Raw genomic sequence first — 13,252 nt, forward strand, 5'->3', positions numbered from 1 at the left:
GGCCACATGATTTGAAAACTTTATGTGCAAAATGCATTTCAATTAGTAAAACAGTGAGGCAGAGTCTATTAACTATTCAAAGTAAGGATTTTTAGCACTGGTACTAAAAGAATTTTAAGTAGCTCAGCAACTGTATCAGTATAAAAGTAAAACTGTAGCAGTATAAAAGTATAATAGCCTGGTAATGCTGGCCTTTTTATGGACTATTACGAGGCTGATGGAGATTCTGAAACCAACAGGCAGCTAGGTAGATATTCTCTCCCATCAGAGGCTCTGTTCTAGGTCAGGCATATCCCAAGGCTAATGGCAGCTTTCGGCTTCCAGCCCGTCAGTTCTGTGGTGCCCGTGCTGTGTCTGGGCAGTCCCCATAGGTGCCCAGAACCCTTTTTAACCCAGCCGTACTTTACTTTAGATCCACCTGCTGAGCTGAGGCTCTATCATTTACTTGGTCTAGGGAGGTCCCAGATATCAATATTTAGTAAGAGCCCCCCATCGCCACCCCGCCAGCCGATTCTGGTGCGCTGCCTAGAGTTTGGCCACTTAGTCATCACACATTTCAGTTTTACAAAATCACCCAAATGGCACTGTAGGAAAGCCCAGTTTCTGCCCCCGACAAGGATCAACAAGTAAGACAAGTGTCCACGAACAAAACCGGTTCTGGGAGAGCTCTGGAGTCCACTGGAGGAACTTCCACAACATAGTGAAACAGAAGTCCTGAGAACAGCCATGTGAAAAGAGAAGGAAGACAGCCTTAATTTGCCCACATCATCCCATCCCCAGCTGGCATTGCTCGGCACCAACAGGAAACTTCCCAGCTAGAAGGAGTTGCCCTCATCAGGAAAGAAGAGCAGAGTGAGCAACCGGCTTCTCTGGACCTCGGGGCACTGAACAAAGGCCCCACTTCCATTTTGCCCTGCCCAGACCAGCAAAGCTGAGATGGACAGAGATGGCTAAAACAAGGGAAAAAACACACACCGTCTATTGTAGCCATGCAGGAGTGATCCCCATTCCCAGTGACCCGCTCAACATAAAAATGCAATAGGTTTTGCCACTAAAGAAGGCCTCGGTAGCCAGCACAGCTGCTGCAGACCCCCAGCAGACCCCACTAGCTCTTGACACACAGGTATTTGTATTCAGATGCCAGCTGCCTAAGTCCATCTCCGTCCCCTCCCTTCTCCACCCCCACCAGAGCCTGGGAACCACACTGTCAGCCAGCCCCGGTTTCTGCAGGTGCACGAGGACAAGACACCTGCTTAGACCCCCATGACTGACCCCCACCATGCACATTCTTGGGGCTATTTCCTCAGTTGTGTATTTGCACACTGCTGATCTAATACCTGTCACTGGCCTTGAATGCTATGTACAGTGGTGTGACCCAACAGCCACAGTAGTACATGATGACAGCCAGGTGCCAGTAGCTACCAAGTACACCCACAGCTGGCATGGTCCTTGCTGTTTACCCTGACCCTTACCAGCATGTGTGTCTCCAACTAGCCCTTGCCACAATAGAGAAGCCTGCAGATGACCTGAACAGTCATATGTGTACACCCACCAGTTCCAGCCACCACAACCATCAGCCGTGGTCCCTAGCCATTGGACCTGGAGCCACTATGGAAAACCCTCACAGCCACAGCAGACCTCCATAGTATTTGCCAAGGACCACAGAGCTGTCAATGTTGTGGTCCCCAGAGGCCCAAGAAAAGACACATCGTCATGCCCCAGGACCTGGAGCAGTTACACAGCCCCACATCTGGCACCCTGTGCCACTAGCTCCAGGATCCCAGATGCTCCAGCATGCCCTACTTACAGTGAAATTCTTCCCTTATCAAAGGCAGGTCTTAGTGTCTGAAAGAAGTGACTCCTTCTTCAAATGCACAGATACCTTTACAGGTATCACAGAAAATCAGGGAAACATGAGTCCACCAAAGTAAAACTTAGTCACTGTCCCCAAAGAAGTGGATATCCAAGGATTTCCAACAAAGAATTCAAGTTAATTATTCCAAAGATGCTCAGAGACAAAAACAGACACACAGATCAATGCAACAGAATAGAGAACCCAGAAATGGACGCTCAACTCTGTGGTCAATTAATCTTCAACAAAGCAGGAAAGAACATTACGTAGAAAGAACACAGTCTCTTCAACAAATGTGTTGGGAAAACAAATCAGCAACATGCAGAAGAATGAAATTGGACCACTTTCTTACACCATACACAAAAATAAGTTCAAAATGGATGCTAGACCTAAGTGTGAGACAGGAATCCATCAAAATCCTACAGGAGAACATAGGTAGCAACCTCTGCAACCTCAGCCACAACAACTTCTTTCTAGACATGTATCCAGAGGCAAGGGAAACAAAAGCAAAAATGAACTAGTAGGACTTTGTCAAGAGAAAAAACTGCACAGCAAAGGAAACAACAAAACTAAAAGGTAACCTACAGAATGGGAGAAGATGTTTGGAAATGACCTATCTGATAGGTCAAATGATCTATCTGATAAAGTTAGTATCCAAAATCTATAAAGAACTTATTAAACTTAACACCCAAAAACCAAAAAAAAAAAAAAATCCAGTTAAGAAATGGGCAGAAGACATGCATAGACATTTTTCCAAAGAAGACACCCAGATGGCCAAGAGACACATGAAAAGATGTTCAACATCACTCATCATCAGGGAAATGCAAATAAAAACCACAATGAGATTATCACCTCATACCGGTCAGAATGGCTAAAATAAAAAACACAAGAAACCAGAGATGTTGGTGAAGATGCAGAAAAAGGGGAACCCTCTGACACTGTGGGTGAGAATGCAAACTGGTGCAGCCACTCTGGAAAAGAGTATGGAGGGTCCTTAAAAAGTTAAAATAGAGCTATCCTACAACAGGCAATTTAACTACTAGGTATTTGCTCAAGGATACAAAAATACCAATTCAAAGAGGCACATGTACTTCAATATTTATAGCAGCATTATCAACAAAAGCCAAATTATGGAAAGGTATCAATAGACAGATGACTAGATAAAGAATATGGGATATATATGTGTCCATTGACAGATGAATGAATAAAGAAGATGTGATATGTGTGCATGTATATAAATATATACATATACACATATATAGGAATATTACTCAGCCATTACAAAGAACAAAATCTTGCAATTTGCAATGATGTGGATAGAGCTACAGTATATTATGCTAAACAAAATAAGTCTGTCAGAGAAAGATAAATATTGTGATTTCACTCATATGTGGAATTTAAGAAACAACAGATGAGCATAAGGAAAGTGGGAAAAAGAGAAGGAGGCAAACCATAAAGAGACTTTTAACTATAGAGAACAAACTGAGGGTTTATGGAGGGAAATGGGTGGGGGGATGGGCTAAATGGATGATGGCTGTTAAGGAGGGCACTTGTGATGAGCACCAGGTGTTTTATATGTGATGAATCATTAAATTCTACTCCTGAAACCAATATTACATTATATGTTAACTAACTAGAATTTAAATAAAACATTTAAAAAAAGATGCTCAGAGATCTACAAAAAGAGAACACAGATAAATAATTTAATGATATGAGGAAAACAATACAAACAAAATGAGATGCTCAAAAAGAGAAAACATAAAAAAGAAACAAAAAGATATTTGGAGTTAAAAATATAATAACTGAATGACGAATTCAACAGAGAGCTTCAACAGACTTCACAAAGTGTAAGAAAAAAAATAAGTGAACTAGAAGACAGATCAATTTGTGTTATCCAACCAGAGATAAAAGAAAAGTGAGTAAAAAGAGTGAAGGAAGCCTATATAACCTATTGGATACTAAGAAACAAATCAACTTTTGTATTATTGAAGGTCCAAGAAGGAAAAGAGAGGGGAAAAGGACAGAAGGCTTTTGTAAAGAAAATGGTAACTTTCCAAATCTGGAGAGAAACTTGTATAACCAAGTTCATGAAACTCACAAGCCACTAAACAAAATCAAAGAGATCCTCTCCAGAACACAGAATAAAACTGTCAAAAATCAAAGACAAGGACAAAATCTTTCAGCCAGGAGAGGAGGGGGAAAAAAATTTGTAACTTACAAGGGAATTCCCTAAGGCCATCAGCAGATTTCTGAGTAGAAACTTTACAGCCCAGGAGAGAGTGGGAAGATATACTCAAAGAGCTGGGGAAAATACTGCCAATGAAGCATAACTTATGCAGTAAAACTGTCCTTCAGAAATGAAGGAGCATTAAAGACCTTCCCAGACAAACAAGAGCTGAAGAAATTCCTTACCACTAGACATGCCCTACAAGAAATGATGGAAAGTATTGTTCAAGCTAAAGTGAAAAGGTGCTAGGTTGTAAAATGAAAATATACAAGAGAGTGATAAAGGAAAGAACACATTCAGACTTTGAATACTCTAAAAATGTAATACAGTGGGGTATTAACCACTGACTGCCATGTAAAAGTTAAAGAACAGGAGTATTAAAAAGAACTATAGCTCCACTAACATTAATGTTAATGGACATACAAATTACGGGTAAATTAGGGGTAAATTATGTCAACAAAAACATAGAAGGAGGGGAGAATAAAATGGTAGAGTTTTGCTGTGATCAAAGTTATCATTGTAAAATAGATTGATATCTAGAAGATGTTTTATGTAACCCTCATAATAACTACACGGCAAAAAGCTATAGGAGATTCACAAAATATAAAGAGAATCAAAATATAGCACTATGGAAAATCATCAATTCACAATGGAAAGCATCAAGAGAAGAAGAAAGGAACAGGGAACTACAAAACAACCAGAAAACATAAGAAGGTATTAGTAAGTCCTTACCTATCAATTATCATTCTAAAAAAAATGGATTGAATTCTCCAATCAAAAGATAGGACTATGAACATTTATATGCCAACAAATTGGTTAACCTAGAAGAAACAGATAAATTACTAGAAACATAGAACCTACCAAGTCTGAATCAGGAAGCACAAATAACAATTAAGGACACTAAATCGGTAATCAAAAACTTCCCAACAAAGAAGAATCCAAGACTATTTGGTTTCCTTTGCAAATTCTACCAAACATTTAATGAAGAATTAATGCCAATCTTGTTTAAACTCTTCCAAAAACCCTGAAGAGGGCACACACTCCCAAACTCAATATACAGCATTAATCTGATACCAAAGCTAGATAAGAACACCACAAGAAAACTACAGACCAATATCCCTGATGAATATAGATGCAAAAATTCTCCACAAAATACTAGCAAACCCAATTCAACAACACATTAAAAGGATTACATACTATAATCAGGCAGGATATATCTCTTGGATGCAAGGATGTAAATAAGACATATCCCATTAATGGAAGGATAAAAATCACATGGTCATCTCAATAGATGCAGAAAAAGCATATGACACAATACAGCATTCTTTGATGATAAAAATGTTCAACAAATTGGGTAGAGAAGGAACATACCTCAACATATTAAGTTGACATACATGACAAGTTCACAGCTAACATCATCATACCCAATGGTGAAAAGTTGGAAGTTTTTCCTCTAAGATCAGAAACAAGACAAGGGTGCCCAGTCTCTCCACTTCTATTAAACATAGTACTGGAAGACCAGCAAGAGTAATCAGGCAAAAAAAAAAAAAAGGTACCTGAATCAGAAAAATAGAAGTAAAATTGTCTCTGTTTTCAGATGATACAACCTTATATGTAGAAAATCTTAAAAGATTCACCAAAAATATACTAAAACTAATAATCAAGATACAGAAATTGTTGCATTTCTACAGCAACAAAATAACCTGAAGAAGAAATAAAGAAAACAGTATCATTCTTAATAAAACAAATAAAAACAAAAAACAATAAAATATGTAGGAATAGTAACCAAGAAGGTTAAAAGATCCACACACTGCAAACTTTAATTTTTAAAAATCAAAGTACAGTCGACATACAATGTTGTAGTTGTCTCTGGCACACCACATAAGGATTTGACAATTCTATACAGTATTACAGTCACCACAATAAATGTTCTAACATCTCTCACCATACAATATTATTACAACATATATTCCCTATGCTATACTCTTCATCTCCATGTTTTATTTATAACTGGACATTTGTACCTTTTAATCCCCTTCACCTATTTTGCCCATTCCCAAAGCCCCTTCCCTCTGGCAACAACTAGTTTGTTCTATAGATTTACGAATCTGTTTGTTTGTTCCTTTTTTTAGACTGCACATATAAATTAAACCATATAATATCTATCTGTCTGACTTATTTCACTTAGCATAGTACCCTCTGGGTCTAATTCATGTTGTTGTAAATGGTAAAATGCCATTCTCTTTTATCGCCAAGTAATATTTCATTGTGTGTATGTACCACACCTTTATTCATTCATCTATCACCCGACATTTAGGTTGCTTCCATATCTTCACTATTGTAAATAATGCCACAGTAAACATAGGTGTGCATGCATCTTTTCAAATTAGTGTTTTCATTTTCTTTGGGTAGATAACCCAGTAGTGGAATTACTGAATCATATGGTATTTTTATTCTTAATTAACCTCCCTACTCCTTTCCATAGTGATTGCACCACCATATATATTCCCACCAACAGTGCACAGAGGTTCCCTTTTGCTCTGTATCCTTGCAAACACTGTTATTTTTTGTCTTTTTGATATTAGCCAATCTGACAGGTATGAAATGATACCTCATTGTGGCCTTGATTTGTCTTTCTCTGAGGATGAGTGATTTGAGCATTCATGTCTATTGGTCATCTCTATGTCTTCTTTGGGGAAATGGCTATTAGGTCCTCTACCCATTTTTTAATTGGATTATTTGGGGGTTTTGGTGTTGAATTGTACAAGTTCTTTATATATTTTGGATATTAACTCGTTTTCAGATACATTGTTTGCAAACATATTCTCCCATTCAATAGGTTGCTTTTTCATTTTGTTGATGGTTTTCTTTGCTTTAAATGTTCTCACTGCAAAAGAGTAATAGTACTTATGTAACATGATGGAAGTGTCCATCATTTCCAAAATTCTGTGAATGGTGAAACTTGATAGGAGAAATGCTTAATAATCCAAATTCTTCTTAAAGTATACAGCCATTAAAACTTAAAGCATGATTCATTATTTGTTAAAATCTGCATCTGAGGAGCGCCTGGGTGGCTCTGTGGGTTAAAGCCTCTGCCTTCAGCTCAGGTCACGGTCTCAGGGTCCTGGGATCAAGCCTGATGCCCCCCACCCTCTGCTTGCCTCTCTGCCTGCTTGTAATCTCTCTCTCTCTCTCTCTCTCTCTCTGTCAAATAAATAAATAAAATCTTTAAAAAAAATCTGCATCTGAAATTGTGACTTTATTTCTAACAGATAGCTCTGAAGTTCTCTGAAATTGATGCTTCTGCTGAGCTCAGGGAAATTCATAATAAGAAATAAAGTCTTAGAGTGTGTTCAATGCACATATCAAGTTTGAGTCTGAACACTGAAATAAATGGTCAGTTTTCTCCTGGAGGAATTCCAGGAGTAAGTGGTTCCAAGACCAGCTTCCCCTAGGAACTTGTCAGAAATGTAAACACTCCCCCTCCCGGCCCCCAGGTACAGTGGCTGAAACCGAGACCCCTTGTTTTACCAAACCTCCTAGGAGATTCTCTTGCCCACAAAAGCTTGATAATCATGGTCCTCAGCATTTCAGTATGAAAACAGGAGAGGCACTGTCAGTGCTTTCTAATTACACTTAGTCCAGAAATGGGGAACGCTGCTTGTCTTAGGTAGCTGCATGGGGTGGGACCGAGCAACTCAGCCAAGCTTTGGCTTGATTAAAGAGCCATGTCAACAGACAGGGAGCCGAACTATGAGAGACTCTGGACTCTGGGAAACAAACTGAGGGTTGTGGAAAGGGACCAGGATGGGGGAATGGGGTAACTGGGTGATGGCCTTCAAGGATGTGATGGCCTTCATGTGATGTGATGAGCACTGGGTGTTATACACAACTAATGAATCACTGGCCACTACACCAAAAGCTAACTATGAACTATATGTTGGGTAACTGAATTTAAATAAAATAAAATAAAATGCCAAGTCAAAATAGGGCATGAGTCCCTGTTAGAGACAAAGCACCTAAAGAAAGAAAAAGCAATGCAACGCTTTATTGATACTTCCATTCCCCATATCCCCTTTTTTGTTTGGACCCATTCTCAGTTTTATGATCTTGTCATTTTTATTAAATCTGCATACTTCCTTGGGGTAAATAACCAACCAACAGTGTTGGTTGGCAGTGGGTCTAATGGGTTCTTATCTGACATTTATTTAAATCTCTGAACAAATATTTCTGACCAGATCCTGGTGTTTCTGAATGGGAGACACTAGAGTGATTACAAAGAATATGTGCCCTAAGACATACGCTGTCAATCCCTGTTTGATTTATCTGATCCTTGGCCAAACCGTCCCAGAGTCTTCCCATATGATGGGACTCAGTGGAGTTAGGGTGACTGCAGAATACAATGAGGAAAGAGATCCTTCCTTCATTGATGTGAAAGAGCCGCACTTCATTTTCTTGTCAAGAAGCAAAGCCTATGGACTCTGAAAAACAATCTGAGGGGTTTGAAGTGGCGGGGGTGGTGGGAGGTTGGGGGTACCAGGTGGTGGGTATTACAGAGGGCACAGATTGCATGGAGCACTGGGTGTGGTGAAAAAATAATGAATACTGTTTTTCTGAAAATAAATAAATCAATTTAATAATAATAATAATTGCCCTATGAAGTAAAAAAAAAAAAAAAGAAGCAAAGCCTTGAACTCAGGGTTACCCAGGATCTATCGAAAGTTCAATTCCAAGAAGTAACATCTGAAAACGTCTGAGGGAGATGCAGTCCACCAATTCCTCCAGAGAGCCTCAAGTATCCCCTGGATTCCGCCAAAGCAGCCGAGACAGGCAGCCAGCCCACAAGCAGGGACACTTGCCTCAGCCTCTTACCAAGCCACACCTGTGAACCCTGATTCCATGTGCTGGTGTTCCCTATATAGGGAGGTTATAGAAGATAACCCTGTCAACTGAATCACAGCATCTCAGTAAAAATGTTCTGAGGACACTGTTCATTGTATTATCGAGTCCTTTTTATAAAATCCTTAGGGAAGTTTTGTCTCATCTAGGCATGTTTCTCTTGAGCAGGAAGTTTTCACCTTAGAAATACTGAAATTTGCAACAAATTTTATTTCCCTATATATGTCAGCTCAGGTTAGAATTTAGGTATTTTTAAGGTGTATATGTAAACTTACATATACATGCATTTACACACACACACACGCACATGCACACACTCTCATACAGGTCTCCCCCACTGTCCAAAAGTAGAGTTGCTATGAAAACTTCCATAAGCCAAAATAGCACAAAAAGGCAATGACCACTCATTTACACGAGAAAATTTTTGAGCATTCCTAGACCCCCAAAATCGCCTCTGCTAGGCTTTTCTGATACTGTATTGCTAAAGGATGCACAGACTAAGTCCAGAAGAAGCACAGACGCTCACAGACACAGTCCACAGCTCCAGCAGCCTGATATAGAGATGCTGAGCGTGGGTCCCTGCACAGGGTCTGGGGGGGCCCCTCTCACTGCTCCAGGTGCTGCCTCCATAATGGCTCACTGCAAAACGGACACTGAAGGCTATTTCTGCTTCTAGCTTTTTTTCTCATAAAAGTGAAAATTCTCTCTAAATTACTTTCTGTTAGTTAGCCAAAACAGGTACAGACACAGATCTTTTGTAAAAGCACCGTGGTGGAGCAGGAACCTCGAGAGAGTAGGGGCGGTACCTGTACACGTCAGTACTCGCATTTTGCGCAGCCCCTGCAGAGTGCCTGCACCCAGAAACCGTGCGGCGCCAGCCCGTGGCTAACCAATCCGCCTGCCCGCTGCCAGCACTGTTCCCAGAGAGGCAATCTGGAGCAATGGCTTTAACCATGTACATTCAAAATGGATAGAAAGAGAAGATATAAAGAATTACCTTTAAAACTGTATTTCTGATTTCACAAAGAGCTTTATGTCTGATATCCTCGAGCTGCTTTAGCGCCAGGGTAGCTTGCTGTAACTGCTCTTTACAAAACGCATCTAGAGAATATGTTCGAGACCTATCCAGCTAATGACATGACAGAAAATGCTCAGCGTTGGAAAGTCAAAGACAAAAGTCATATTCTATTTTTCATTTTGTATACATTATGCTTTATATACATGCTTCTTACATTCTTCAAAAACAAACACCAGTAGCTGAAACAAACTAAATCTTGATAAAAGACAGAAAAATACATTATTGTTTTAATCATAACTAAGATAAAGCCTCAGCAGAAAAATTCAAGACTTGATATATTTTTAAATTATCTATGAACCGAGGGGAACCACCAAATCCAGGAATTGCTTTTGAAATCCCAATAAGCACTGAATAGGGGATAAAGAGGCAAAAATTACATAATTCAAGTGACATGCACATTCTTCTGAGTTCATTCGCATGTGCCCTGGAGAAATTCGACCACCTCTGCTACTGAGCCTTGCCACACACCAACAACACATATCCCAGCATCCTTCCTCCTTTCAGAATTTTCTCATTTTTCCCACATTCTGTTAATTCTCTTGCCAAAATGCATTTTCATCAATAAATAGGAGATATTTATCCCTAGTTATACTGTAATATTTTATAAGTGTACACTCCCCTCAAAAAAAGATTGCGAAGTGTTGTTCTTGCCTTAAAATTCTGGATTAACTCTTTGTGTTCTCCTTCTCGTGGTCTTGTATCTGGCTACCAGGTCACATCTCAAATCTCCCTTCCTTTCTGATCTCACTGCTAACCTCCTACCTGAAGCTGTTCTTGCTCACCCCTGCATTATTCCAGCATTCTACTAGCAATCTCTTCAACTCTGTATCTCCTCGCTTTCAGTTTTTCCCATTAACCACCATCATGTTGATTTTCCTACAATAATACGTTCAGAAACTTTCAATAATTGTTCTTTAAGAATATGGGGTGCTGGGTGGCTCAGTTGGTTAAGCATCTACCTTTGGCTCAGGTCATGATCCCGCAGTCCTGGGATCAAGTTCTGCATTGGGACCCCTGCTCAATGTGGAGTCTGCTTCTCCCTCTCCTGCTCACCCTGCTAGTGCTCTCTTGCTCGCTCTCTGTGTCAAATAAACAATTTTTTTTTTAAAGAGTAGTTCTCAGCTTCCTGGGTGGCTCTGTGGATCGATCACCTGACTCCTGATCTCAGCTCAGGTCTTGATCTCAAGGTTATAAATTCAAGCCTCACACTGGGCTCCACAATGGGCGAGGAGCGTACTTAAAAAAAAAGAAAAAGAAAAAAAAAAGAATAGTTCTCAATGTTTACTCTCATAGGAAATCACCAAGAGGGCTTGCAAAAGGTGCAAATTACTAGCCCCACTCACTGCACTCTCCACCAAAAGGGGTAGGACACATATTTACATTTTTATTAGCCACTTAAAATAATGCTACCCCCAACGCAATTCTTCCTGAACCCCAAGTCCCAACTCTTCAGCTTGTTCTTGGCTTTGGGTAAACTGCTGTCTCTCTAGGACTTGGTTTCTCCATTGAAAGGGACCCACGTACGTCCTCTCCCATCCAGTCTGAGACACTCTAGCCCTGCAGCACAGCACAGGTTACGCCAGCAGAGCACAGGCACCCGCAAGTGCTCCACTCTGACTTCTGAATGGTCCCTCGTCTGCACTCTGGCCCTTGCTTCATTCTCCCTGCCTCCTTCTTGTCAGTCGTCACTGGCACCTGCATCCCCAGCAGTTCTAAGGTACAGGTGGCCACCTTCTGATTCCAGACCTCCATATCTCGGGTCTCCTGGCTATGAATCTGTTCACCCTCCATTTGGCCCTGGTTTCTCCAGGCTCAGAAATTCCTGTTTTTGCTAGCTTTCTTCACAACCCCCACTAGGAGTGCCCCAGCCCTAAAGCCCAGGTTCAACTCCTACCTCTCCTTTATTCTGTTATTCTTGGGCCAACTTTCAAGACCCAGCCTAACTTTCATAGCAAACATACACTGAATCCTTCACTCCCATTCTGCGCCATGGCTCCCCTGCTGCCGGACCCTTCCAATCCAGTGTGACCTGCTCATCACGTGCTTCCCCCACAAAACATGCCCCAACCTGGCTTGTCTGAATAGCTGGGGCATGAGTATTTTACAAGTATTGTTTGCCAGGAACCTTCCAACCTTCCTTGCCTTATATTTTGCTAACTGGCTAGTTAGAATGACTAGCAAAACTGAGGGACTACCTCTGGAATCAGCAATCATTTTTGTATGTAAAGAATTACCTCTTACAATAAACTGTAAGCAAATTACAAATGGCAATGCCTCATTTTTAGTTTGTTTCCACCTCCTTTGCATATAATAATTAACAAATATTTGCTAATTGTCTGGAAGCTTTGTTCCTTTTCTCCTGACATTCTGGGGGAAGCTGAAGGGCCTGAGGTCACTCCGTTAGTATTACCATGCAGTAGGTGTGGGCATTCACAGATATTCTGAAGTCTCTTCTACCTTACTGCCCATCATTAGCCAATAAATTCTGCCACTAAGTCACTCATAAAACAATCTAATATAGCTGCCCAACCAATCTCCTTCTAGAATAAAACCATATCAAAAATACTCCTCTATGAAATGTGTCCTTAACTTGAATGGTAATCATTTTGAAAGAGTCATCTCAACATAGCGATAAAAAATCATCTGTAGTGATTAATTCATTTTTCTTCCTTAACTCACTTAAAGACTTAAAGACTATCAAGCATCTATCGTGTATCAGCCACTGTATACAATCAATTCTAAAAATAAACTACTGACTTGGAAATATCAAAAACTTACTACACATGTATAGTCAACACAATTTTTGAGTTGATGATCAAATTTATAACTTGTCTAAATCCTTTTACTATATTTAAGTCTAGGTGACTATAAACTTTACTTTCCAGCACCTTCCCCAAGTGGGTAAATGAAGTAAAACTGTTCAATTGTATATTAAACCCTTGAAAACATATACTTCTATGTACTTTGACTTCTTTAAAAGAATTATTCTATATAAACTGAATGAAATCACCCACTAGGAAGGTCACCCTTTCTTAGAATTGTGGAACAGAAGAATTCGTAAATTTAATCAAAACCTCTGTGCTGTAACTCACAACAATTTCTTGACATGCTATATTGGGAGAATAGCTGGTAACTATCAATTGTGATAGAAATAATCATTTATAAATGATATTTCACATTTAGAGTTTTGAAAATA

The 13,252-nt window shown here is 39.9% G+C and overlaps 1 protein-coding gene across 12 annotated transcripts in view; it reads right to left on the bottom strand.

Moving 5' to 3' along the window:
• The window catches only part of DNAH14 (dynein axonemal heavy chain 14), a 361,489-nt gene that overhangs the window by 275,350 nt on the left and 72,887 nt on the right, over nt 1-13,252 (bottom strand). For all 12 annotated transcript variants that reach the window (XM_032319061.1, XM_032319058.1, XM_032319057.1 and 9 more), the window contains one exon: nt 9,976-10,107. In XM_032319061.1, the coding sequence (XP_032174952.1) occupies nt 9,976-10,107 (132 nt within the window). The remainder of the gene's footprint in view (nt 1-9,975; nt 10,108-13,252) is intronic.

This window comes from Mustela erminea, chromosome 17, assembly GCF_009829155.1.
Source record: "Mustela erminea isolate mMusErm1 chromosome 17, mMusErm1.Pri, whole genome shotgun sequence".
Classification (NCBI taxonomy): Eukaryota; Metazoa; Chordata; class Mammalia; order Carnivora; family Mustelidae; genus Mustela; species Mustela erminea.